The following is a 25,922-nucleotide window of genomic DNA, read 5'->3' on the forward strand; positions in this document are numbered from 1 at the left end:
CAGACTCCCTTTCTGGTCATCCATGTTATTATTTACATTGCAGTAGCTGTTAGAAATCGGGTCCCCATTGTGCTAGGTGCCGTATACGCACATACTAAAAGACAGTCCCTGCCCCCAAAGAGTTAGCAACCTAAATAGACAGTCAGACACGGGGTTGGAGAGGAAACAAAGGCACAGAGAGATGAAGTGTTATGGGCACGGCAACAGTGGCAGAAAGAGAACTCAGGCCTCCTGAATCCCAGTCTAGTGCACTATCCACTAGCTTATGCTGTCTCCTGAAAAACACAAAAATTATGTGCTTTTTTAGCTCCCAGCACAAGGGCAAAACCTTCCTAAAACAATGTACGCCACAGAATCATGGATCGTGCAGTAATGAGGCATTCAGTGGGTGCGCACAATAAGTGCACCTTACACCCCAAGGGAAGTAGCAAGCAAAGCAACCGATAGGATGGGGTATGTTCGGGGAGGGGTGGGGTGCTGGAGAGTCTTTTAGGGTGACCATACGTCCCGTTTTGGCCGGGACAGTTCCTTTTTTAAGCCCTGTCCCAGTCGTCCTGACTTTCTTTTCCAAAAGGCGGAATTTGTCCTGTTTGCTCTTGCTGACTTGATCAGTTGGCAAGAGCAAACAGGACAAAGGCCCACTTTGTCAACAAACTGGGGTGCGAAGGAATGGGGGGGTAGGGGGTGAAGGGGCGATGCCAGCCCTGCACAGTGTCCCATTTTACTTTGGGAAATATGGTCACCCGAGCACTGGCCTGGGGAAAGGTGCAAGGCCTGTCTGATCGGGGAAAGTGTGCTCGATATCTGTTAGCAATAGCCATATTGAAAGGGCCAAATCCTCAGCTGGTGTAAATTAGCACTGAAGTCAGTTGAGCAATGCCAGTTCACACCAGCTGAGGATCTGGCTCATACTTTATTCCTCTATTTCTGCTCCCTGACATCCCGTGACGCTTGCAGGAAGGGAATGTGTCTTTTTTTCTGGCTACTCAGCGATGTCCCAGGGAACCGCGGGGCAGTTGGAATTTTAAGTATAGCATCTGCGGTGCTGGTGAGGGCATCAGCCGCACTCACGGATAGACACTGAGCTGTGCAATCATCAGACACCACAGTGATGAATGCTTGTGTATGAACCAGCACAGGCAGAGTGGCGCACACAGCTTTAAGTGACCGCTTCCGAACACCAGTCTTGCAGTTCACTGTTCCCTGAACAAGGGAACTGGGGTCTGACCTCTCCCTTGCCTACACTGTAACTAGCTGCTCACAGCCCTGGGCTGCTCCCTGCCCACTTATTTGCATTGCTACACCTGATAAGACTTCTGCAGCCCCAACCTTGGGCTGACACTAGGCAAGCGCTTATCACGGCTGCACAGCAATTATTTGCTTTTTAAGAGATTTGCTGAAGGTGAAACCGCCTGGCTCCCACTGAGAGTGAGGACAAGGAAACAACTGACTCTTTTTCAGTTTTGTTTGTTGAATCTAAATGTCGGGGCGGGCAGGGGGGTGTCTTACACGGTCCCGGTTAACACAGTTGGGCCCCAGATTCCAGGTACTTTACTTTAAAGAGGTAGTTTCACACTGGAACAAATGTGGGTGTTTTTTTTTAAAGAAGAGCCAAAAGGCAATAAGTCTGATTCTCATTTACATTAATACCTCTTTATACCACTTTCACAGCCAAAAGGGGCCACAAAGAGGCTGTGAATGTAAATGTAATGCCAAAGTGGTGTAGTTCAGCCCTTGTGTAAATGCAAATCAGGACCAATACACTTGCCCAATCATTTTCTATATCCACTTTACTGGTTTTGGGTCTGATGTTTTGGTCCAGACCCATATCCAATAACAATTCGTGCTTCCAAATTGTATAGGGCAACTTCACAGGCTGTTCTTGGGTTAGCTACAGTTTTATCCTTTTCAGTCCTGTGCCTGCTAATCATTGATTTTGACTTCTTCCCATGCAGAGACCAAGTCAGACAGAGCTCTCCATCTATGATGAATCTGTGGATGAAAGCAGTGCAGAATTCAAGAACTTGGAGGAGGTGAGGAATAGGACCAGGAATCACTTTGTATTGTGGTAGCACCCAGCTGCCCCAACTAAGACTGATGCCCCATTATGCTGGGAGCTGTACATATACATAATAAGCCCCTGCCCCATAGAGCTTAGAACACTATAGATGAGACAGACCAAGGGTGGGTGAGAGGGAGCGGTGTTATGCAGTTTGCAGATGGGAGGCTGAGGCACAGAGTGATGAAGTGAGAGGCCTAAGGTCACACAGGGAGGTCAGACTGTGGCAGCAGCAGGAACTGAGCCCGGATCTCCTGACTCCCAGTCTAGTGCTTAACTACAAGACTGTCCTTCCTCTGAAGAGAGACTCATTTGACTTTTGCTGCTGCATCTGCTGCTTTTTATCTGTCGTGTGCCTGGAGGCTGGTGGGCTATCAGTCCTCAGGCTTAAATGCAGAAGCTTGAGGGCTGGGGAGGACAGGAAGAAACCCTCACTCTGCATGGTATGGTATTACACACTGTGGTGGATGGTTTATGTCTTCCTCTGAAACATCGCGCACTGGCCAGTGTCACAGGATACTGGGTTAGATGGGCTGTTGATCGATTCCAGTACAGGGACTCCTGGGTTCATACTGGAGATGGGCCTGTGCTACAAAGTTCAGATCCTGAAGGCCTCCAAAGTTTGGAGAGTGTGGAGCATGAGGCCTATCACTAGATCTCGGTCCAAGTACTCAGCTGGTGTAGATTAGCATAGCTCCATTGACTTTTATGGGGCTGCACTGTTTGCATCCATTCAGGGCCTAGCCCGAGAAAGACAGTCATTGAAAAATTGACCCTTTCAGCCTATTAAGGAACAATGCAAAGGAAACCCTATGAACCAGGTAGCCACAATGCCAATAACCTTCCCTCTTGAGGTGTAAAGCTCAAGAGGAAATGAAGAAGGTGTAAAGCTGGATACAGAAATGGAGATCAAGTGCAGTGGCTATGCGATTGGACACCAACATGTGAAAGTCATTGGTACCATTCTAACCAAACCCATCTTGTTGTCCCTTTAGGAGATGTTTGGAACCATGTTCCGTTCGGAGGCCCAGACAGCACTGTAAGTGCCTGGGGGAATGTTAAAGTGCTGGCAAAGCCTCCAGAACTGACTATTCTCACATATTCCTTTATGAAGAAGTTTCCCCTGTCTGAGTGGTGCGCAGAACAGCCTTTCTGTGCTTCCAGCCCGGGGTCGCAGTGAGGTTGTGAGGCAAGGGACCATCACACCTCTCCTCCTGACATCCTCTCTCCTCCTTCCCTCTGTGTGTGGAATTCAGAGCAATGGACTCTTGGAGCAGGTAGCAGAACACAACAGAAGCAGGAACTCAGGAAATAACGTTCATCTACACGTAGAAGAGCAGCAACTTAATTTAATGGCAAGTGCCTCCAGGCAGAAGGATTATTAATATCCGTCATCGCTGTCAACCCTATCTCTGTCCCTCCTCCTCCAGAACCCACTCACATACCCAGCCATAAGGGTTGCATAACACAGGCATCACCTTTGTTTTCCTTCCTTTTTCCAACGAGGTGACATATAAGGAAATTTACAAGCCTTTCCTGGCTTTGATTCATAACCACAAGTAACCCTCTCAAGATGCAGTGACGCAGGTTTGCAAGGTGATAATATTTTAAAATGTGCACTGACTTTTTGGGAATCTGCACGCTGAATTTAAGCCTGTGAATTTCTTGGGGTTGCTGCCCAAAGCCACCTCTGTATTCTCTATTACCCTACAGGCCCTCCTGCGCTGTCCTGTCTATTACCAGGTACCATTTACTGAGCCAGTGCTGTGTTTTCTATTACCCTAAAATCCTTGGTACCACTGCATGGGAGTAATGCTGCATTCTATATTACATGCTCAGGCTATTTTTGGGTATTAGCCACCCTCAGCTCACATGACCAAGAGCTCCTGCCAGCTCTAGTGGGAGTTATATTCACACACTGGCCTTCCCAACAGTTTGGGTAGTTAAAATAAAGCTTATTCAAAGCACTGGCAGAATTAGGGCCTGATTCAAAGCCTACTGAAGTCAAGGAGAATCTTGCCTTTTACTTTAACAGGCTTTAGGTCAGGCCTTTAATCTGGGAACATCATGAGAGCAAGTATTCCTGTGGTATTTTGATGCTTCCTCTTCCTATTCTCAGTATCTGGACATTGCTAAAAAGTTCAGTTTAGATTCAGCTCTAGAAATAGGTAAGTGTTTCAGGGTGAGCAGGTTTTCTTAACCAGTGTGCCCATCCCTAGCAAATTCAGGGACAGGGAGAGAGAGACCCTTCAGCTCAGTGCATACATCCAATGGTTCTTGATGATGCTAAAACTCAGGAGCAGTATAATTAAAGATTGAGCATATTTTGGGTATGCCAGGAGTCAACAGCTCTTGTGATACCCAGCACTAACCTCTCCAAGCTTGGAGCTTCAAGCTGAAGAGATTTTAGGTAATCACCTAAGTGACAAGAGAAAGCTCATCTGCTGGGATTGCTACGGTGTCTGGTCCCTCATACGCTATGTGAATTTGAATAAAAATCACCACAAACTGATGCTACCAGGACAATCTACCTCTCGGGCAAACAAGCCTGACTCGATAACCCATAGACAGATGATATCTTTTAATTTTTTTTTTAAAAAACCCTAATACTTTTATATATAAAAGTGTGAGTGATGCTAATAACTATTGCTATTTTAGTTTTCTGTTATAGTTCCTTCCTTTCATCTCCATATTGATTCTCTGAAGCCTATGACTAGAGGAAATGCATTTAAAGTATATGTAAACGCTGAAAAATACAGTATGTTGAGGATTAAAGGGACACTTATTCGTACATTTAGGCCCCAAATTCAGGTTTTGTGAAAAGCAATTTTGCAAAAATTATGATGAGCAGAATTTTTTTCTATGACATTTTTAAAGTTCTGATGAAAGCAGTTTTTTGTCTGGATTTTAAATCTTCCGCTGTGGTGTTTCCAGCCTTGGGATAAAGCATAAGGGCCAGAAAATGAAACTGCTTAGAAGCAAATGTGAAACTGACTCATCTGTTTTTCAGGAATAAAAAATAGATAATGGCCTTAATAATGCAAAGGAAATTTGCTTTTAAAAAGTTATTTCTGTTCTAATAACCTAAAATGTCAATAACGCTTTTGTGTTTTACTATATGGTTTTAAATCTGTTTAATTCATAAAACACTCTTAAACCACCCTGATAAAAGGGTCTTTGAGATAACATTATCGGGGAAAGAAAATGCAGCTGTACTGTGGCTCCCAGATAAATGATGCCCCACTTGCAATGAAAATAGAGCTGCATGACTCATCCAGGCTCGACAAACATTCCATGTTATAACGTCAGAGCTGCCTGGGTTTTGTGTGGCACCTCATTAATTAAGTCACTACTGCTCAACCTCAGTCTCTGATTACATGGTGCAGGAGAAAATTATTAAACAAATAGAAGTACAGTTTTCTTTAGTTGGGAGAACACTAAAAAAAGGTTACTTCTCACTCTGACCTTAGTGAGACAATCACAATTTTGCTGGGACTGTCATGTCCTACAAGCTAAGATCAGAATAAACAAAAAGCTTGGTGCAATGGAACAAGGGGCTTTTTCATTATAATAAAAGCTCTGTGGTGACCTCACTTTAAATTAGTGATATTCCTAATTGCAATTCAGGAATCAGAGTGTGTCTGCTAAAGGTTCAGTTTACAGTCCCACAGGCCTGACAGCCAAAGTATCAGTTCAAATACAGGAAACCTCAGAGCAACAGATCCCTGTGCAAAGTATGTATTGTTTCCTTTGCAGTTCCCAGCAGCATGATGGATGGGATGTCAAGAATGATGCCATGAAAGTAGTGGCAATAATTACATACTCTGCCACCTTGAAGTCTCAGGTAGAGGGATACTTGGTTTCTGTAGCCCAGTGCCAATTCTGGTGACAAATGCAGCCCTCAGCAGCTGACAGATGGTATTTTTGAAGGCATAACTCCTGTCACCATTTTGCTACTGAGTAGCACAAATGTTTTAGATGCAGAACCCTGACAAGTCTATGGGTCCCAGAACATTAGTTTCAAAGGCGACATTCACCAATCTGAACAAAACAGAATGACAAGTTAGCATGACTTGCATTTCTCTTTCAAAGGTTCTATGTGGCCAGCTCAGAAAGCTTCATTTCCAGGGTATCTTGACCAGGGAACTAGAGAAACTCAGAAAGAGAGTCCATTGGGGGTGGTAAATTCTAAACTTCCAATGACCTTTTATGTCTCTGAAAGTCTAGTGATATTAATATGTAATTACTTTGAAGCTTTATTTGATACTTGCATGATGCATAACAAGCTCAAAATGTTTGTGTAATTTATTTAATTTAATATTGGTTTGGTTCTTCTTTTTTTGATAATAAACAATATGTGACAGATCATATGCTTTATCTACTGATTTGGGAGTACACTTTCCCAGAACCCTTATGCCAATTCTACTTGGTACTATGGTGATAAAAGCTTTAGGCATGCCTACAGTTAATGTATTTTACCAGTGCTGTCCTAGTTTCTGTATGCTTCTACACCTTTGCAGAATTAATTACTTGTATAGAATCCATGCTACACCACTCTCTTATATAAATCACATGGCTATTTATCAGCAAAGGGTGCTCCTTTTCCTCAACAGTGCTCTCATTTTAGAAATAGTGTTAATGCTATTGCTGGATTTCCTGGTCTGCTGTCCCCAGCAAGAGGTACACTGCAATTGCGCTTATGTGAATGTGAACTGAGTTTTGTTAGAGAACAGATCTTGCCCTCCTGCTGCTAATGGCAGCAACAAACACAATGCATGTAATATGACTTAGGCATACGAAATTTATACACTTCTGTGGTGGTGTTCACTTGCAGATCCTGGTGTCTATTAAACAGTGTGATTAATTAAGCTTCAAAACATCCCGGGGGAGTAGGTCTGATGACCATTTTACGCATGGGGATACTCAGGCGAAGTGATTTGCCTGAGGTCACAAAGGGAGCCAGCAGACACAGCCCTAGCCCCAGCCCCTGTGGTGGGCCCCACACTCTGCCGGGGCTGGGAGCAGGCCCCAAGAGCCCGGCCTCCAGCGCCCTGCTCTGGGCACGCCACGTGAGCGGTCAAGCTGCCGGAAACAGCTGCCAGGGCCAGGGAACTGCAACTCCCAGCAGGCCTTGCAGCGAAGGCCGAACGAAGCCTCCGATTGGCCGGAGTCTCTGAGTTGGGGGCTGGTGATTGGCGGGCGGCGCGCGAGGCGAGCGGAGCGGCATGGCGGGGCGGCTGCGCTGGGCGGCCTGGGCCGCCTGCCTGGGGCTGTGCGGGGCCGCGGTGGCCCTGCTGGCCGTGGTGCTGGGGCGGGCCTACGTCCTCCGCCCGCCGCCGGGCCCGCCGCTCGGGGGGCGCCGGGCCGCGCTGGGCTTCGAGCTCAGCGCCCGCGACAGGCAGGAGCTGAAGGAGGCGCTGAGAGGTGAAGGGGCCGGGACCCCCTCAGGCCCCCATCCCCGGGGGAGCGCCCCGGCCCCCCAGGCCAACCCCCCATCCCTGGGACTCCCTGGCCCCCAAGTAACCCCCACCCAGGGGGTACCCCCAGCCAAACCCCCTTTATCCTCCAGCCAACCTCCACCCTCGGGGGGTACCCCCCGTCACCTTCCCAGCCCCCAACTAACCTCCACCCTCGGGGGGTACCCTCGCCAACCCCCCCAACTAACCTCCACCCCTGGGGGGACACGCTCAAACTAATCCTTCTGATCTCCAGGGGGGACTGCCCCCGACTAACCCTGCCCACCCCGGGGGCCCTTCACCCCAGACTAATTCTCCCACTAGACAACCTCTCACTCCCAGATTAGCCCCCTCCCCCGGGATTCCCCAGACTAATACTGCTCCCAAGAACTCCTGCTCCCAGACTAAATCTTTCCACAGACACTCTCCCCTCACTTTACACACACACACGCACACAAATCTGGGGCAAAACCCCAATCCCCAGCAGGTGCCCACCAAGAGAACCACCTCCACCCCTTGACAAATCCTGGAGATTATAATCCCATCCTAAATAACTCCCCCCATCCCTGATTGATCCCCCTGATGACAGACCATTTTCAGCCCCTGCCCGTTCCTGGCTAAGCCTCTCCCCGCCTGGGACCCCAGAACTCCATCTCTGCTGAGGAGTACACCCCTTTGGATCCCTAAAGTTACATTCCCTAACTGCACCTCCTCTGGCCACCAAAACTCCATCGTGATCCTCTCCCAAGCAACTTCTACCAGGCTGCCTCCCCCCATTTTCTTTGAGGCTAAGACCCCATCCAAGGGCCCTCTTGAGAGTGAGTGCTCTGAAACCCCCCTCCACCCAGGACTCATCCTCCAGCTGAATTCTCTAGGGACCGAACCTGTCCTGAATACACTGAGCCCCCAGAAATCCCTTAAGTACTGATGCCTCCTCATCAGCTACTAACGCCATCCATTTACCGAGACCCCCAGAGCACTGACCTCTCTAGTCTGGTGTCCCAGGCAGAATTTCCTCAGTGGGCACTTCTCTCCCATGTGTACCATGCACCCTCAGGCACAGACACCCACAGACAGAGTTGCTTGAGCATTAGCGCTCCCTCAACTGACACTGCCCCCCCCCCCCCGACTAGCATCTTCTTCCCATTGCGTCACTTTACTTTTAAGCATCTGTTCAGCCCCTTATTGCTTGCTTAGACATTGGCCTGCTCCCCTCCCAGCACCTCTTCTCAGACACTGACATGTTCCCAAGGAAACCGCTAACCCATCCTCAAGCTCTGACACCCCCCACTGGCTGCCCTCCAGCAACTGAGGCAGCTGACACCACCCTGAAACTGACAACCTCCCTTTATCTCCATAAGGCACATCCCTCCCGCCCTGCTTCCAGGACACTGCAGAAAGTACATGCTATGGGTGGTAGGGAAGGAAGAAAAACTGCCGAACAAAAAGATTGAAAACCATGTCTTAAAAAAAAACAAACCAGGATTTGTTTCTTCCGCTGACAAATGAAAGAAAGGAATAATATTGTTTTAATAGCTCCTCTGTATAATTCATTTCTTGTTATCAGTTAAGATTCTTTAGCACTGGATGACACTGGTGCCTGTCTCAAAATACCTGGTATATTTACATTTGCAGTCATATACTTTGACCCCAACAGATATCCTAAGCAAAACCTGGAGTTGTGTCTTGGAGATAGTGGAAGACACATACACCTGAGTATCATATGTGTATCGGTGACATCTGCCTCTGACAATCTTGCTGAGTGGTCCAATGTAGATATTAATGAAAAAGAAGGAGAGGATATTGAAGGATTCCACAACCAGGGGCCTGGGTGTCTCAGAGCAGTATAGCTGTTTTAGTTTATAAAGCACTTTGCGTTCAAAGATGATCTGTAAATGAAAGGTGCTATTATTGTTGTTGGTTGGCCCATTCCTCATCCTTTGTTCATAAACATAATATTAAGTCTATAGAAGAGGGACAATAAGGAGTCGGTGAATCCATGCGGCTGCACCATATTTGCAGTGGATGGCAAGGAAAAACTTGCCCAGAAAGCTGTATATATGTTTTAGAGTCTGCCAAATGAATGTACTGCAAAGCTGAAACAGGTCAGTAAATGAATTATTATGCTTTCCCACAGCAGATAGACTTGTCTTAACTGGAACCAGAATTCCATACACCTGCAGTCTTTGTTTCCTCCCACTGACAGTCTTGTCCAATATCTCATCCCGCTGACATACAAAACACAGTTTGTCTGTATTCTGCAGTTGTACATCTTGAGATGTCCCTTTGCCATACTAAATAAATTAGTGCCCCCTCTTCCTTACTGGCTCAAATCAGTTAAAATGACTGTCAGACTGATTGACATCATTGCCAAAAATCCTCTACTTCATATTTTCATTTAAGGTGCCATCAAAATTCAAACAGTTTCCTTCTCTCCAGAAGACCAAAATACAACAGCCTTGGCAGAATTTGGGAATTATATTAAAAAAGGTACAGAATTTACGTTCCTACATATTTTTAATAAAAGGGCAGGAGGTTGGCAACAAATTGAGTAGAAGGTTTAGATTCTGAATATTAGACCACAATAGCACTTTGTTTGGTGTAGCACTTTTTAATCTTGATTTTTCTCAAAAGAGGAATGGATTATCATAGGGGCCAAAATGGGACCTGCAGTTCAACTGTGGTGTATCTCCACTGATGGTAGAAACTGTAGCATAGACAGGGCATAGGTGTCTTTTTACTACCATGTCATGACCCTGCTCTGAAGAGAGTTAGAGAACCTTGTGATAAAAAAGCCTAAGCCTGTCTGAAGGTTCCATCGTCCAACACAGCTGCAGTGGTGGTGAGTTACAGGTCCTGTTTTTGCCAAGGGAGACAAAGCTATTGAGGGTTTCCACTGCAGATTGGGACAGTTTGGTAACGTTGTTTGAGGGAAGCTTGCACAGTTGCTGCTTGCAACGTCTCAAGCTTTGTAGTCTTATTGCCATCCTTGTTAAAATTCACTGTCGACCATGCTTCCATTAAAGTCAGTGGCAAAATTCCGCTAACAGGTTCATGTCATATTCCCAATAATTTTGGTGGTGGAATAGAAAAGACCTTGCTGATTTTTCTCCTTTGTATATTTCTCTCTTCTTTTGAATTTATTTTTAAACAGTCTTTCCTGCTGTATTTTCCACCAAGTTCATTCAACATGAGATCATTGGAGGATACAGCCATCTCTTCACTGTCCAGGGTTCTGACCCACAGCTCATGCCCTACATGCTGCTTGCACACATGGATGTAGTCCCAGCTTCTCAAGAGGGGTGGCATGTCCCTCCTTTCTCTGCTGAGGAACTTGACGGTTTCATCTATGGACGAGGAACAGTAGACAACAAAAATTCTGCTATAGTATGTCTTCTCTGTTACCTCATTTCAGAAAAGCTCTAAGGAATGTTTTTGCTCAGGGTCTGATGGGTAAATAATTAACAGTCTCATAGTTTTGTGATTTGAGATCTTCTGTTCTGGAACTAGTTAGCTATTGCGAGTGGCAGTAATAATCCCAGAAACAACTACATCAAAATTAACCATTGCAATGTATGAGGCAAAATGGATGCTGGCAAGACAGCAGAAATACAAACTAACCACTGCTGATTAGACAATGACCACAGGTTAGGAAAAAAAAAAAAAAAATAGATGAGACTGGAAAAAAACACAAGTGTTAACGGATTACAAAATTCATCCCCACTGTTCTTATTTTTCTCTTTGTTCTTCCTTAGTAATGTTTTTGTATAAAAAGTTAATTCTCATTAAAGTAATGGATTTGCTACAACTAGCGAGAGCCATACCATATGCAGTCTAGATGCAATTTAAAGGCTCAGTTAAGTGTGGGGTTTTCAGACATAGAGACCCCAGTCATGCTCCCTTTGAAACGAGTTGGAGTTTGCCTTGGTCTCCAGTAAGAGTAGGATCAAGCCCATACTGTTTTATATATTTATTCTGATATTATGTAACACACTGAGTTTTAAGGATTATTAAGTCTGTTGGATTGTATTTGCAAAAGAATATGATTATCATCAACTAGGTGGAGTGAAAAAAAAACCCTGAAATAGTTAAAAGAATGAAGCCTGCTTGAGGACTGTGAAAGTACCAGATTTCCTTTACATCTTCATGTTCTTCGCCATATGAAGTAGCTCTTCTTTGCAACCTCAGAGAGCAAAACGACACAGTGACTAACATGCTGCCTCTGTTCCACAGGGTATTCTGCAAGCTCTAGAATTCCTGCTGAGAAGAGACTACAGACCTCGCAGGTCTTTCTATATCGGCATTGGACATGACGAAGAGGTATTTCTCTCAGTCTGTGTCTCTCTCTTGTTTCCTCCTATAACAGCAGCTTGATTCTTGGATAGCCAGTTGCCTGCATTGTCCTTGTACTTGACTAAATCAACTTTAGAGCATTGCAGTCATAGGTATATATTGACAGTTCAGCTCTCAGTGACCTGGGTGTCAGGGTTTTGCTCAGTGGAAAGAGAGGAAAAGGGTAAATCCATACTGTTCTTTGGTATGGCTTTTCTAGGGCTGTCAGACATAAAAAGTACAGTGTATGAGTGAAATGTGAAAATCCAGGTTAAGATGTTTTTGACTGTTGCAGGTGAACAGTGTTATCTAACAGAGTCTTCTTTAATGACATAGGGCTGGAAATAGAGAATGATTGGGTAATTCTGCTACCCTTTCTTATAAAGACAAGAAGGGCGTTCAGTAAAATTGAAAGACAAGAAATGATAAAATTAAATACCTTTTTAAACAATGTCTAATTAAGATATAGAGCTCATTGCTGTGAGGTAGCATTGAGGCTTCTCATGAATAATGAGAACATTTTCAGTTATATTAGACTGGATGTAAACTCTCCTGCTTCAGAGCATAAGCAACCACTAATTGATGGGGGTTAGAAAGAAACTTCACCTTATGGACAGGTTATTTCATAATTGCTCACTCTGGGGTTTCTTGCACCTTTCTCATGTAGCACTGGTCACTGTCAGAGTCAGGATACTGTACTAGATGGACTGCTTGTGCGATTCAGCATGGCAATTCCTCTGATTTGGACTCTCATAGGTATCAGGTCGTAAGGGAGCAATGAAGATTGCAGCTCTGCTGGAAGCTAGAGGAGTGAAGCTTTCTTTCCTGCTAGATGAGGGAAGCGTTATCTTAGATGGGTTCTTGGAGGGAATAAAGAAGCCAGTAGCAGTGTAAGTAAGGAAAGAAGAGAATTTAACACAATGAGCCTGATCCCTGGCTTTATGGGTAAGTATGAGAGAGTCTTCTAGTTTGGACTAATGCAGGGGTGTCCATAATTCAACATACAGGCCCTCTATGGCATCTTAAAATGTTGCCTGCAGCTGCCCTTTTCTTCCTTGGTGAAGACACAGCTGATGAACTGCAGGGTTTTATTGCTGGTGATTTGATTGCAGTTTCTGTTCATCTCAGTGTAAATATAAATACAAGCAAATATTCGGGTTGTGTGCATGTTTAAGAATTAAGTATATTTACATACTTACATACATTTGTGTGTGGCTCTTAGGCTCCTGTCAGGTTTTCATTGCAGCTCTCAGTGTTGCAAACATTGGGCATCCTTAGCTAATGCATGGAGCACTTGGCTGGGAAAACCACCCTACGGTTTTCATCCCACCAATCACTGTATCACACTTTTCTTATACCTCCTTGTTTACTTGAGTAGGTGAGTTTGGCTAGGTTGCAGCTGAGTCACAGGGCTGAGGATGGAGATGCCCATATTTATACGTAGCTGTCTTCTAGGCTGTCGTTTATAGCTGCCCATGGATTTTATTTTTTTTCTTTAGATAAAAATTTAGTAACTTTGGTGTGTAGTTGAGGTTTTGGCAGCAGAACCTGAGGCTGGTTCACTGTTGTGGCAATCAGTGTTTCAGCCTTCTGACTGCCATTTGCTACTTTGCAAATGGCAGGATGGGACATGCAATCAATAGTGTTTCTCTTTGGTCTGCTTAGATAGTGACCCTGATGTAGCTGTGAAGTGTTTAAAAACAAAAGTTTGTCTTTGGCATGCAGCTTGTAAGCTTGATTCGTACCTTTTCTGAGGAAATGCAAGGGTGACCCTTTATCTTGAGAGGGAAAGAATGAGGAAATGGGATATCTGTTGAGTTATGAATTCTGTCCCTTTCCGTCTGTGGTAGACAATCTTCTGAAGACCTGGGATCCCTCAGTGGCCTCACTGAAATATCACCTGAAGGTTAATTTAGGAAGCCCTGTGATGAGTCAGTCTCATTTATTTGTTATAAAAAGCAGGGAAAAGACAACCTGGTGCTAACAGGATTTGGAATTGTGATATAAAGAATTTGATGATAAAACAAATGTGATGAACACGGGCACTATCAGACACTGTTGGTAGAAGGGTCAGATCTGACTGCGTATAGGTGTTTGTTTTACAAATCCATTTTCTTCTCCAAAGCTGCAATTTAGTTTTTGTGGGAAGCATTCTGGTTTTCATGCAGAACTGTAGTCAAAAAGAGAACCCCATAATCTTAGTGTTGGCTGTGGGAGCATATAAAATTGACAAGTGCATGGGCCAGTCCCCCAATGGAAAATATGATACCTATATTTTTAAATATGAATGCAGTTTAGAATTAATAAGACAGCAATTGGCCCTTGACATCAAACTAGATTTAAAACGCTATTGTTTAAGGCTAACACTGCATAGGATAAGTATTTCCTATTGTCAACCTCCACAGAGGTGTTTGTAATCATTAATTCCTTGTAATTACCATGAAACTGTCTTGTTATACTTAAATGACATTTGGTTTTAAGACACTTGGTCTGTCAACTATACTGCAGCTGTGGTTCAACACGTAAGCAAAGAGCCTTCCGAGTGCACTTGCTTTCAGTCTCTCAGCATGCTGTCACAAGCAGGGTACTGCAGCTGTGCCAGAGCAAGTGTGTTAGTTGTGTGATGTGAAATCTGGAGACAAAGCCAAGACCCCAATGCTCCTACCACTCAGGTGTGGCTTTCAATGCTTTTTGTTGTTGCTGCTGCTCTGAGAGTATTTTTATCTGGTTCTAAAAAATAAGCATATCAGCCCCCTCTGTCTACAATCTGTGGAGGCTGAAGAACTCCAGTTATGTAATATTTGGAATCGGCTTGATGAAGTTATTTCTCGTTCATCAGAATAGCTATCACAGAGAAGGGTGCAATTACAGCGAACTTCAGCGTGGAAAAAGAGCAAGGTCACTCCTCTGCCCCTTCTAAGGAGACGAGTATTGGTATTCTTGCAGCAGCGTTGTCCAGGTGAGAGTTTACCTGGCTGTGTAACAGGCCTCAGACTGTCATGCACAATCTCCTTAAACAGACTTGACCTCAGCACTAGATATTGTACCTCTCTGAGGATGGTTAAAACTGAAGCTTATGGCTCAGATAAGTGCTGATATGCAACCCCTGGCAGAGGGGTTGTGGTCAGGGGAAAAGGGCATGGCTGGAGCACCTCTGCACTCCAGCTGTTCGCAGTTCCTGGAATGGTCCCTAGGGACCTTAAAAAGCCAGGCATAAATTAGAGCATCATCGGGGCTACTCAGACTTACACCAAGGGCCTAAATGTCACTCAGTAGCGCCAGAATTTGGATATCTGCAAAGGTGACATGAAGCTATTTTTGTTCCTTCCTTTTGTTTGTTGCCAGAATTTCTCTCCAAGAATCTTTCTTGACTGTATCTGCTGCCTACAGGTGATATCTATGCAGGCAAATAAACATGATGTGGTATCAAAATGTTATTTCCCATAGGCTCTGGTACAAGATAGTGCTCCTGCTTCTCAGCCTCCCTGTCCCAGTGGATACAGAATAGATTGATGGGGGCAAGGGTGTTGTTTTATAAATTGCCTAAAATAAAGAGAGACTTGCTATCTTTTTGGCCTACCATTTTTATAGATTTCCACATCTCCCTTACTGTCCCTTCCTTCTCATTGGGAGGCAACCTTGGCTATCTCTTCATCCTCCCCAAAATAATATCTTTGGATGAGACAGGAATGCTCTGAAATCCATGGTGAAGTTGTTCTCCTTGATTTGTGAGCTAAGAGAAATGTGGCTACATTTCAAGCTCTTGGCAAAATCCATGAATAAAAATGCAACCTGTTTTCTGCAATAATGTGAAATGAGGGTTTTTTTTCACATGCTCATTTGCGTGTTGTAGGTTGGAGCAGAATCCCATGCCCAATCTGTTTGGCCATGGGCCAGAAATTATGATTCTTGAGCACTTGGCTTCAGAGGTAAGGATTCAACTGTAGCTTCATTCTCAAGTTTTACATTATTAATATTAATAAATTAAAAGTAGCCCCAGACGTAAATTACGTAGGGGGGTTTCCTAGTCTCTGTTAAAATCATTTAACTCAGAAAGGAGAATTCAAAGCTTAAGTGCAATAGTTCTCCCTTTGCAGCATCCCTCTCATACTGTACATAGCAGCGATCCTTTAACCCTGTGTTCTGCACTGAGTAGTGAGATCACTTTAGTCTCTAAAGCTGGAATTTTGATAATTGGTGTATTTTTGTTTTCTCTTGCCACTTAGTTCCGTTTTCCTCTCAATCTCATCATGACCAACCTGTGGCTGTTCTCACCTATCATCAGCAGGTAAGGGAACACATCTCCTCTTCCACACTCCCAGCCTCTGCCCCTGTGAAATATGGGAACTAATATCCATTTACAAACTTTAGTCCTCTAGCTTTCTTGCCAATCAGCCTGATCTTCCGTGGAAATCAGCCATCCTATTTCTCAGTTTATCAGACTGTAAAGCATTTACCTTGCTTTAATTAATAATTGAAACATACTGTAGCTGCTCTGTTAATGCATAGAGTGGTTTAATCAATTTAATTCTCACTGTTGTCATTTATATCTTTTATAAGTACAAAACTCCTTTTAAAAACTTATTTTCATGCAGAATTTTCGAGCAGAAACCGTCCACTAATGCCTTGATTCGGACCACCACAGCAATCACCATGTTTAATGCAGGAATCAAGGTAGCTTCATGTGTGCATTTGATGTTTCCTCTACATAGCGTGAGGAGAACGCCTGTATTATTTAGAATGGTGGTTCCCACATACTGCTAGATGTACCACTATGAATGGTTTTCTAGTCTCCTCCTACACTTAATTTTAAACTCGGCCTCTGTACTGGGCCTTCATGCTTTGCCAACCTCACTCCATCTGAAAGTATAGCCCAGTTCAAACCTTAGGGTTTACAATAGAAAATTGTTTCATTGATGACCATATGTGTTATCCAGTTCTTTCTCAACTGGTGCTGAAAATGGTTTAAGTGCTAATGTAAACAGGATAAAAAACACTTTCAGTCCTGTTACACGAAGCGTGATTGAGACTTTGGACCACCCATTTTCAGCAACAGGACAACTTCCTACTATAGATGGAACCTTTGTCCCATGATCACAAGACTGATATCCCTAAACTCCACAGTGGGTTAGAGCAAGCACAGCAGAGTGAGAGGCAGCAGGTTCTGGCTGGTACAGTCAAGGTCTTAACCTGATAAATAGGTGCAGTTACCCAGAACAGTTGAGAATTGTAGCTCTGAAACACCAATGAGAGCAATTAATAGTTTGGCTACTTTGTGCATTCCTCAAAGGAAATCTTTACTGAAAAGGATCACTTGTCTAGAAAACAAGATATAATAGAAAAGTCTCCAAAGTGCCACAAGTCCTCCTTTTCTTTTTGCGGATACACACTAACACGGCTGCTACTCTGAAACCTGTCAAGATATAATAGGTAAACAGTGACACTGAGTGGTGAGAAGAGAAATAACATGTTGTTTGCTTTGCTTTTTTACTGTGTGTGTTCAAAGACTGTGTAACTTGCATACTTAACAAAGTATAAAATATATTTTGTAGAAAACAGGAATTCCATACCTGTACTTATGCTGTTAAGTGATGTACATGGGTCATGTCTGGTGTGCTTTGAGGCAGTGGACTCAGCTATAAAGGAGGATTTTTTGGAAGGGTGACTTCATATAAAATGAAGTTATTATTTAAAAAGAACTATGCCAAGCCCTTTCTCACACAGAGAAAAAATTCTAAATGAAAAGTGCCTATTCCTTATATATGCTCTGGAACTGCATGAGCAGTAGTTTAACTTTTTTGATAGCAGGATGATGTAATATTACAGTGGCAGTTCTGTGATTGGCCTTTGACTCTGCTTATGACTTTCTCTGTATTGTTTGTACCTCCTTTTTCCCCCCTAGTCCAATGTCATCCCACCTTCCGCAAAAGCAACTGTGAATTTTCGGATCCACCCATCACAAAAGGTTGAAGAGGTAATGTCTGCATGTTACACTTTTGTTCACCTTTTTTTTTCATCATGACATTTGTCCCTGACATGTCATTTACTTAACTTTCCTATACCTTTGAAATAGACAGTTGTTGACTGGTCTGGAGTTTGCAAGCTTTCCTCTCTGTTGTCGACCTTGCCTCTGCAACCTCCGGACTGCGCGGTTGTAATACACTCTACCTAAGGTTCCATAGAAGACCCCTTAGAAGGTTCATGTAGTGCAAAATTGCCTGCCTGCATTTTGTAGATGTGAGCATGTAATATCTGTGCTCTGTGCTGGCTTCCTTTATGTTTCCAGGTGCAAGTCAAGCTACTGGTTGTCTTCTGTAAATCTCTGAGCGTAATGGCATCTGGCCAGCTGAGAATACCTTATCCCCCGTTGCAGCAGGTCTTTTCCATCAGAAAGCTATCATTGTCTATCCCCAAGTTTAGAGTCTAGGGGGAAGGAAGTGTTCTGCAATTTGCAGTTGCCAGAGCCAAATTTATCAAGCACATAGTATAAGATGCATGTGTCCATTGTGTCTTTTTCTTTATTTGGGCCTGTAACCAGGGAAGGTTGTCCCTTTGGGCCAGTTGTTTGCTTTAGTGTTTGTTATATGTGCCAGATATCACAGTGATGAATGCAGTATAAATGAGAGAGATCCTCAGTGGCTTGTTTTACAGGACTCTTTTTGAAGACTCACTTTGGATTCTAAACACTACCTTCTAAATATGGAGGACAAGGGATAGCCTGGATTCTGAGGGATGCCCTCTATGAAATGTAGACCTGCAGCTATATTAAGCAGCCTTTGGGAGTCACTCTTGCTTCAGAGTAACCCATAGACAAGTGGCTCCCACACTTCATTGGTTCACATACCACCGCCTTAAAAAAATTGTGAAGTGAATTGATGAAACATCGAGCTCACATACTACCAGTGGTACATGGTGATCCATGGTTTGGGAATCTTGCCAAGGACCATACATGCTTATGTAATAGTATTAAGGCTTATCTTCTGACAGTTGTAGCCACTAGAAGGTGACCTGATCTCTCACACTTGAGTAGGTCTAAGAGGAAAACAGACTTTCACCATGAGGCCACTACATGGTCCCTGTCCTGATTGTATGTCTTCATTTGGAGCCATAGCTGGCAATTGATTTACAAGGCAAGCCTTGAAACTGGCACCTACACAGACATCCACAAGGAAAACTCTCATTCCCTTTGCTTATTTGTTCCTCTGGGTGTGTTCATAGGTGCTAGAGATCGTCAAAAACACTATTGCTGATGACAGAGTAAAGATACACCTACAGGAAGCCTTTGACCCACTGCCTATCAGCCCCTGGGATAATCATGCCTTTGGAGTCCAGATTTTCCGAAGAACCCTACTGGATGTTTTCCCCGATGTCAGCAACATAGCTCCAGGTAAGCGCCACTCATGATGATTATTGTTTCCTCTTATACTTCCATATTCCTATGGGCCCCCCACCATCCCCAGTTGCTTTGTTTCCATTTCTGTGTATCCCTCCACCTCAGCTGTTAACGACTGGAAACAGCTGTTGTTCCCTCTTCTGTTAGGTTCCATCTCTCTGCTTTAAAGTGTGTGTGTGTGTGTGTGTGTGTGTGTGTGTTGAGTTATGGTAGAAATAGAAAAAGCAAACAGGAAACTGACAGAAACAATGAACTTTGAATTGAGTCTCCCTGCAAAACACCCCAGGGAATCTCTTCAGGGATGTTAGGAGTAGCAGGGGAGGTCTTCTCATTTTAGCCTTTCACTTTGCACTTCCATGACTGGCAAAACCATTTTTCGTCTTCTGTGCTGTACCTGACTATCTAAAGTCCTTATACGCTGGTGCTACACAGCTTATGGGATAGGGACTTAAGTTTGAAATTGACACATAGAAGAATAAGAGCCTGATCCTGACAGGTGCTGGGCACCACAACTCCCATTGAAGCCAATGAGGTGTAGTGCTCCGCTCCTCTCATTGCTGAAAGAGTTCCAGCAGTCTTTATTTCCCGTGCTGACATGGGAACAATAATTTGTTTTCAAAAGGAGTTTAAGTTTTCAAAGCGTAGAAATGCTACATCAGCCAAGCCTTTTTCCTTGACAGCTAATTGGTTTCACTTGTGCTGAGGCAACCTGACCCGTGGGTTTGTTTTCCAGGTATTTGTATTGGAAACACAGACAGCCGGCACTTCACTAAGCTCACAGATGCCATTTATCGATTTAACCCACTGGTCTTTAAACCGGACGATTTACCCAGGTATTATATTCTGCTTGTGGGGGGAATGCTAAAGGGACTATAGAAAGAAAATTAGCATGTGCTGGCCTAGAGAATGAAAACCAAATTTGTATGCCATGGTGTGGCCATATGGGTGCCTCAGAATCACAAAAACCACCCATTTCCTGCAGAGTTGGGTGCTGCACTCATAATGGATGAGAACTGCTGTGAAAGAGTTAGCCCTGGTTCATCTCTATTTAAAATGTAGACAGGACCTGGTTCAAACATCCCTTCCACCGGGACAGCTGAACTTGCAGGGTTGCAGAAATACAATTCAGGGTTCTGAAAGGTTTGGTTCTAGTGTGAAGCCCTTGTTTAATATGCATGTCCACATGCCGGCACAAACATGGTACTCCCACTTGATTAACTCTTTAAATCTGGGAGTTATGTGAATACAAAAGTATTAACCATGCTAGGAGTTGGTTCACTTGCTAGTGCATCAATTTTATTTTCCATGCGAGTGGAACTGAAATAGGAGCAGAGTGCCCAGGTAGCTGTTCTGCCCTCTGACTCAAAGGGCCTCTGGTATGTCAGTGCAGGGACCTACGGTGCCTACTATACTTCCGCTTGCCTGCCCTTTCTACCCACTCCATGGTCTTACCCACTGTGCTCTGGCCTTAGAATCGGTAAGCCATTTATGCTGGCCTCAGGAAAAGATCTTGCTTGGAGTGCATTGTTCTGTAGATTTTTATTTGTCTCACACTGTTTCCTACTTAACGTCCTGACATTCCTGAGCCTTTATAAAGAGAACTGGGGAATCAGCAGCCTGGACTGGGTTTGCAGTTCCAATGTAGGTGGCTCATGCATATTGTAATGAAAAATATTCTTCTCACTTTAACAGAGTCCATGGGTTGAATGAGAGGATCTCAATTGAGGGCTATGAGAAACAAGTGGAGTTTCTTTACCAGCTGATTCAGAACTCTGATATCAGCAAGCTCCCAGAGCCTCATGCAAACTCCCACGAGCTGTGAGACAAAAGAAATGGGGAGAGGAGCAGCTATCAAGGTGAATCATGGGATGGCAGCAACTTGGGGTATACAAAGCAGCTGCTTATTGACATTGCATTTTGTTCTGGAACTAGGTTATTGCGGATGGTAATTTGCATAGAGATGAGAAGCAATGAGGCTGCTGTCAGCAGATACAAAGCCTGCCAAAAAGTAAAGGGAAACTTGAAATGGCAGAAGAGAACTGGAGCAGTAGAAAAAACCTCTGATCTCCACACCACCTCATCTCCCTACCTTCACCTGCAGCCATTAGACACATGCTAATATTAAAGGGAAATGCTGTGGGATGGAGCTTGGGGGAGAGAATGTTAAGGAGACACAGAACAAGCACAACATAGAAAAACTGGTGGAAATGGCCAGAAAATAGAGATTTATTTTCTGGATATATCCATCTCCTTTCATAACCCCCACTCCTTTACTGTACCACGAAATTCACCCCTGTGGAAAGGGCCAGTGCAAGGCCTAGGCACTACCCAGGTCCTATCTGGAAGGCTTAAGTCCCACTAAAGTAGGAATTTAATTAGGATTTAAGTGGTGCCTACACCTTGTCCCAGCCCTCTACACGGGTGAATTTCATCCAAATGGATCATTATTTGTATTCCCAAAAGACTGAAGCACTGATCTGCAAGGTACTGAGCTGAGGTCAATGGAAACTGAAGTCACTGAGCACTTTGTGAGATCAAACCCCAGAAGCCTAAAAATCCTGGTGCTGTGTAGTTTAAAGACAGCATGAAATGCGGAATGTATACCCCCCGCAGTAGTATGTCTGTGGAGCATGCTGTGTAATGCCCCTGGTACTGCAGCAAGCTTGCTTTTGCCATTAAGTAGACTTTCCCTGCTGCTCACATGCCATCCATTGTTTACATTTTTCCTGAGCTGTGGTGCATTTTATCTGTGTAATAGAGGGATATATATGCCTGAAGGGGTGCTAGTTAACATACTGGTAAGGCCACAGGAGCATATGCCCCCTTCTCAGCCCCCTCTGTACGTTTACTGCCTGTTGCCATTTCAGAAAAGACTAGTGCTTTTGGGGGCCCAACCTGGTACACTTTTCAGGGGCCTGGTTTTCAGAAGGTGGGTGTTCAGCACTTTCTGAAATCCCACTTAAGAGATCTCCCAGTCACTAGACATTTGAAAATCTTGGTCATAATTTACAATAATTTTAAAAAATCTTGGTAAGATCTAATTACATAGTTCCAACTGGTGGTACACCAGATCTTGGAGGTGCTATTGCCTGCCTCTGATTTCTTTTCCTCTTTTTTTTTTTTTTTTTTTTTTTGTTTGTTTGTTGCTTTTAAGTATTTCTGTCTCTCTTTGGTAAGCCCATGAGGCACTATGTGATCGTGGTGCCAGAATTATGAATTGCAACTTAAAGGAAAAGTAAATCAAAATTGTGTGTTCGTCTATTTTCCCTTTTCACTGAATAAGTTGATACCTAGGAGATATATTCTTCTTTTTTCGTCTTTAGTTTTCCATTCCTAGCTTGTTTCTGTATGGTGCAGAATGACCCCAGTTCCCTTCCAGTGCAGGGGGAGCTGAGAACACTCTGCACCTCACTGGAAAGGGCCCTAGCACACTAAAGCTGTGTCTACACTCACACTTTTCAGGAAATCACCCACCCTTGCCCTAGTAATGATGGTAGCCTTAGTACAGACAGGCCATTGGCATTTTTACCACCATGTTATCTAATCCTGCATGCTTTGCACTAGTGCACCCATCATTGTTACCACCCAGGGGTTTGCACGAGAGGGAGACTTCCCAGAAAGTGCTAATGTAGACCAGGATTAAGTATCCTTCTTTTAGGCTATTGCAAAAATGTTCCCTTTCACTAAAGTTGCCATTATTAATCAAATAAACAATTGCCAAGAAGGGGCATCTGATCCAGATGCTATCCCCAAGTGCAAATAGGGTGAAAGCCACTTCATACACTACTAACACAGGAAATACAATGCTGGAAAGAAGCTAAATCCTCTTCCAGCTGCACTGTTCCACAGATGTTTGTCAAGTTGTACACTGGAATGGAAGGTTCTCTCTGTATTCTTGATGAAGAATATATAGGAATACGGTACGGTACAATGAAATGTCATCTTGGAAAACATTAAATTATGAAACTGATTCTTGTACTTTCCTTTTTACCAAACTGTTTATGTCCACAGGTTTTTTTGCAACAGATGTACTAAAATTAAATTACTGATAAAAAATAAAACCTACTCTTGATTTGAAGCTAATAAAAATGGGATTGCAGATTCTTTCCTGGTCTTTATTTAATATTCTAACATGAATATATAATTGCTGGGAAGACGTTCATCTCTTCCCTGCCATCAGTCATTTCCACACCTGGGTCTTCACTAGAGCTAGTCAAAAAATTTCCATCAAAACAAATTTTTGCCAAAACAGGAAAAAAAACCCACATTTTTCCAACCAGCCCTCATCTCCCCTCCCTGGTCCCCTCCTTTCTGTACAAAGCCTGTGTCAATTAACTTTGTCTATTTCCTTCCATAAACTGTTTAGGGGTCTGCTTAAATATCCAGCCGGATTTGCTACTTCAGTGACAGGAGGTTCCCCTTGAACCTGACACTCTCCAGCCCCACTGAGCTAGGTAGCAAGAAGCCTTTAATCAAGTGTATCTCTCCTCTGTGCTACCAGGTGGCTGGCTTTGAGAAGAAACCTGTCATGCTTGGAGTGCCAGCTCTCAAGGAGGGAGACTACCACCCCAAAGTCAACTTCCACAAGCTACCTGTGTGGCTTTAGAAAGCTGCAATGACATAGCTTTTTCCCTGAAACCCCCTTGTCCTTTGAAATATCAGGCTGAACCTAAAATCGAGACTTGAACCATTAGTAATTGAACCAGCCAGGAGCCCTCAGCAGTAGAAGTGTTGTATCTGTTACATCAGTGATTCCCATCCACACACACCCTTCAGCAGTAGAGACTGGCGCATTGAAGACCCACATGCACGTCTAATCCAAATGGTGATCTTATAGTTTAGGTGGTGTTGGGAGTACCTTTTTGTGGGGGAACCTAGGGGTTAACACACTAAATTCTGGGCAAAGCTGCCATTTGCACTGGTGCAGGTTGATGTGGTTTCAAGCAGAGGGTGAGCTGCACCAATGCACTGTGGCTTATTGCAGTTTTGCTTATTTACACTAGGGGTTTGCACCAATGCAGTTGCAAAAATGTCTGCAATCGCATGTAGGCAAGGCCTCAGAGATGGAGGTGGACCACGTCACTTACGGATTCAGACACGCCAACTTGCACACCATTTAACTGTGCAGGAGCTGTCATGTTTCAAAGGGGAGGATTAAGATGTGTAGAAACCATAATCACCACTTTCACAGCATTCTGCCTTAAGCCAAAGGCAACAGGTGTCCCTGTAAGGGACCAGACCCAAAATGTCCCCATTGATTTGTTTAGAAAGGAATGGAGAAAATGTTGAGGTTTAATTAAGTCTTTAGCGGCAGGGGTAGCCTTTTGTTTCTCCCCTGCATGTGCTGCTTTCTGTGGACCCCTCACCGTTTCTGAAGTGGTAGAGTACCTTTAGCTCTCCCTGGGATTTGGCCCTGTTTGCAGGAGCCATGAAACAAAGTAAGACAATGATGTGCTATGTGGAACGTTAATCAGCTTAATGTAAATTAAAGAGCAGCTCCCAGCCAGACTTCTAATAAGAGTGCTTAATAGAGCATGTTTCATCTTTGTTTTGTTAGCACTAAATAGGCTACAATCCTGCAGTGAGCTGTGGGTGGGCAGACCTCAGCCTCTGGGCTTAGAACCATCGTGGGATCAGAGCCTTCATTAGTTTCTGCCAGTTCCTCTTCCCCGCTCCATCCTGATCTCCTGCCACCAGCACAAATCCAAATCATTCTCTGCAGCCTTGACAAATGCAATCATGTCCCGGTCATATCCCTTCAATAAATAGTAGTTAGTTTGCTCAATCCAATGTCTGGTGAAGTCAATGGAGAGATTTGCACTGACATCAATGGGCTTTGGATCAAGTCCTCTGATTCTCACAAACACCCATCTGCAGTGAGATAGGTAAGTGTCATCCCACTTGACAGGGAAACAGCAACGGAGAGATGTGCAGAGGCCTGCCTCAGATAACTCTTACCTTTAAGAATTAGGTGGGTTATGCATTGACAAAAAATCCTTCAAGCTGATCTTGTATCTGGAGTGCAACTTGACAGTGCTCTACCCCTTGATCCTCCTGTCTCTCTTTAATGATGGTTTAGGAGCTGTGCAACCATGAGTTCAAACCTTGAGGGGGCCATTTAGGGATCTGGGGCAAAAAAAAAAATTGGGGATTGGTCCTGCTTTGAACAGGTGGTTGGACTAGATGATCTCCTAAGGTCCCTTCCAACTCTGATATTCTATGATTCTATGATTAAATGTAGGCGTATAAGTACTAGAGTTTATAGATGATTCTTTAGGATATAAATATGAATATAATAAACATTAGTTATTGATGCTAAGGGCTTTACACATGTATACGGAGATAAGAATATATTGCCTGGCACGGGGGCCATCTTTCAGCTAAGTATCTCCGGATGAGTTACAAAGAGCTAGTTTAGTCTCATAACGCCCCTTTCAAAGTTAGGTAAGGGGAGTTATTTCCCAGGGTACAGATGGGACAATTTAGATACAGAGACTAAGACTCCCGTTCAGCAATGCACTTAGGCAGTGGACTAACCCTATCCCTGCTGATGCCAGTAGAATTTCTCCTGTACTTTGAGCAGGGACTCAAGTGCTTTGTAGGATCAGGGCCTAAATGACTCACCCAAGGTTCCATGGTGAAGTGAAAATAAAGCAGTCCCATGGTCTAACAATGTGAAAAC

General features: G+C 43.9%; 3 protein-coding genes across 6 annotated transcripts in view; 2 read left to right on the forward strand and 1 right to left on the reverse strand.

Moving 5' to 3' along the window:
* Positions 1-3,102, forward strand: part of SLC26A9 (solute carrier family 26 member 9) — a 28,005-nt gene extending 24,903 nt beyond the window's left edge. The window contains exons 19-20 of the mRNA XM_077839380.1: positions 1,956-2,033; positions 3,055-3,102. Of these exons, the coding sequence (XP_077695506.1) occupies positions 1,956-2,033; positions 3,055-3,102 (126 nt within the window). The remainder of the gene's footprint in view (positions 1-1,955; positions 2,034-3,054) is intronic.
* Positions 1-25,922, reverse strand: part of RHEX (regulator of hemoglobinization and erythroid cell expansion) — a 167,326-nt gene that overhangs the window by 138,287 nt on the left and 3,117 nt on the right. The gene's annotated exons all lie outside the window — the stretch shown is intronic.
* PM20D1 (peptidase M20 domain containing 1) lies at positions 7,285-23,339 on the forward strand. 4 transcript variants are annotated; one of them, XM_077839073.1, is made up of 14 exons: positions 7,285-7,483; positions 9,919-10,005; positions 10,670-10,902; positions 11,749-11,835; positions 12,604-12,737; positions 14,687-14,806; positions 15,701-15,776; positions 16,074-16,135; positions 16,443-16,521; positions 17,750-17,821; positions 19,066-19,234; positions 19,974-20,073; positions 20,933-21,096; positions 21,173-23,339. In XM_077839073.1, exons 1-13 carry the CDS (start codon positions 7,285-7,287, stop codon positions 21,060-21,062), a joined length of 1,548 nt encoding a protein of 515 aa, XP_077695199.1. In that variant the 3' UTR covers positions 21,063-21,096; positions 21,173-23,339. The 4 variants fall into 4 exon arrangements, with proteins under 4 accessions (XP_077695199.1, XP_077695198.1, XP_077695200.1 ...); XM_077839072.1 differs by having other exon boundaries at positions 20,933-23,339; XM_077839074.1 differs by lacking the exon at positions 7,285-7,483 and adding an exon at positions 7,630-9,620 and having other exon boundaries at positions 20,933-23,339.

The sequence above is a fragment of the Eretmochelys imbricata genome, chromosome 21 (assembly GCF_965152235.1).
Source record: "Eretmochelys imbricata isolate rEreImb1 chromosome 21, rEreImb1.hap1, whole genome shotgun sequence".
NCBI lineage: Eukaryota > Metazoa > Chordata > Testudines > Cheloniidae > Eretmochelys > Eretmochelys imbricata.

Excerpts from the sequence above, each read along its gene's own strand:
- PM20D1 (XM_077839072.1), top strand. The coding sequence starts at position 7,285 with ATGGCGGGGCGGCTGCGCTGGGCGGCCTGGGCCGCCTGCCTGGGGCTG. Across the intron at positions 10,006-10,669 it reads TGGGAATTATATTAAAAAAG|TCTTTCCTGCTGTATTTTCC; the intron begins GTACAGAATTTA and ends ATTTTTAAACAG. Across the intron at positions 20,074-20,932 it reads AAACCGGACGATTTACCCAG|AGTCCATGGGTTGAATGAGA; the intron begins GTATTATATTCT and ends TCACTTTAACAG.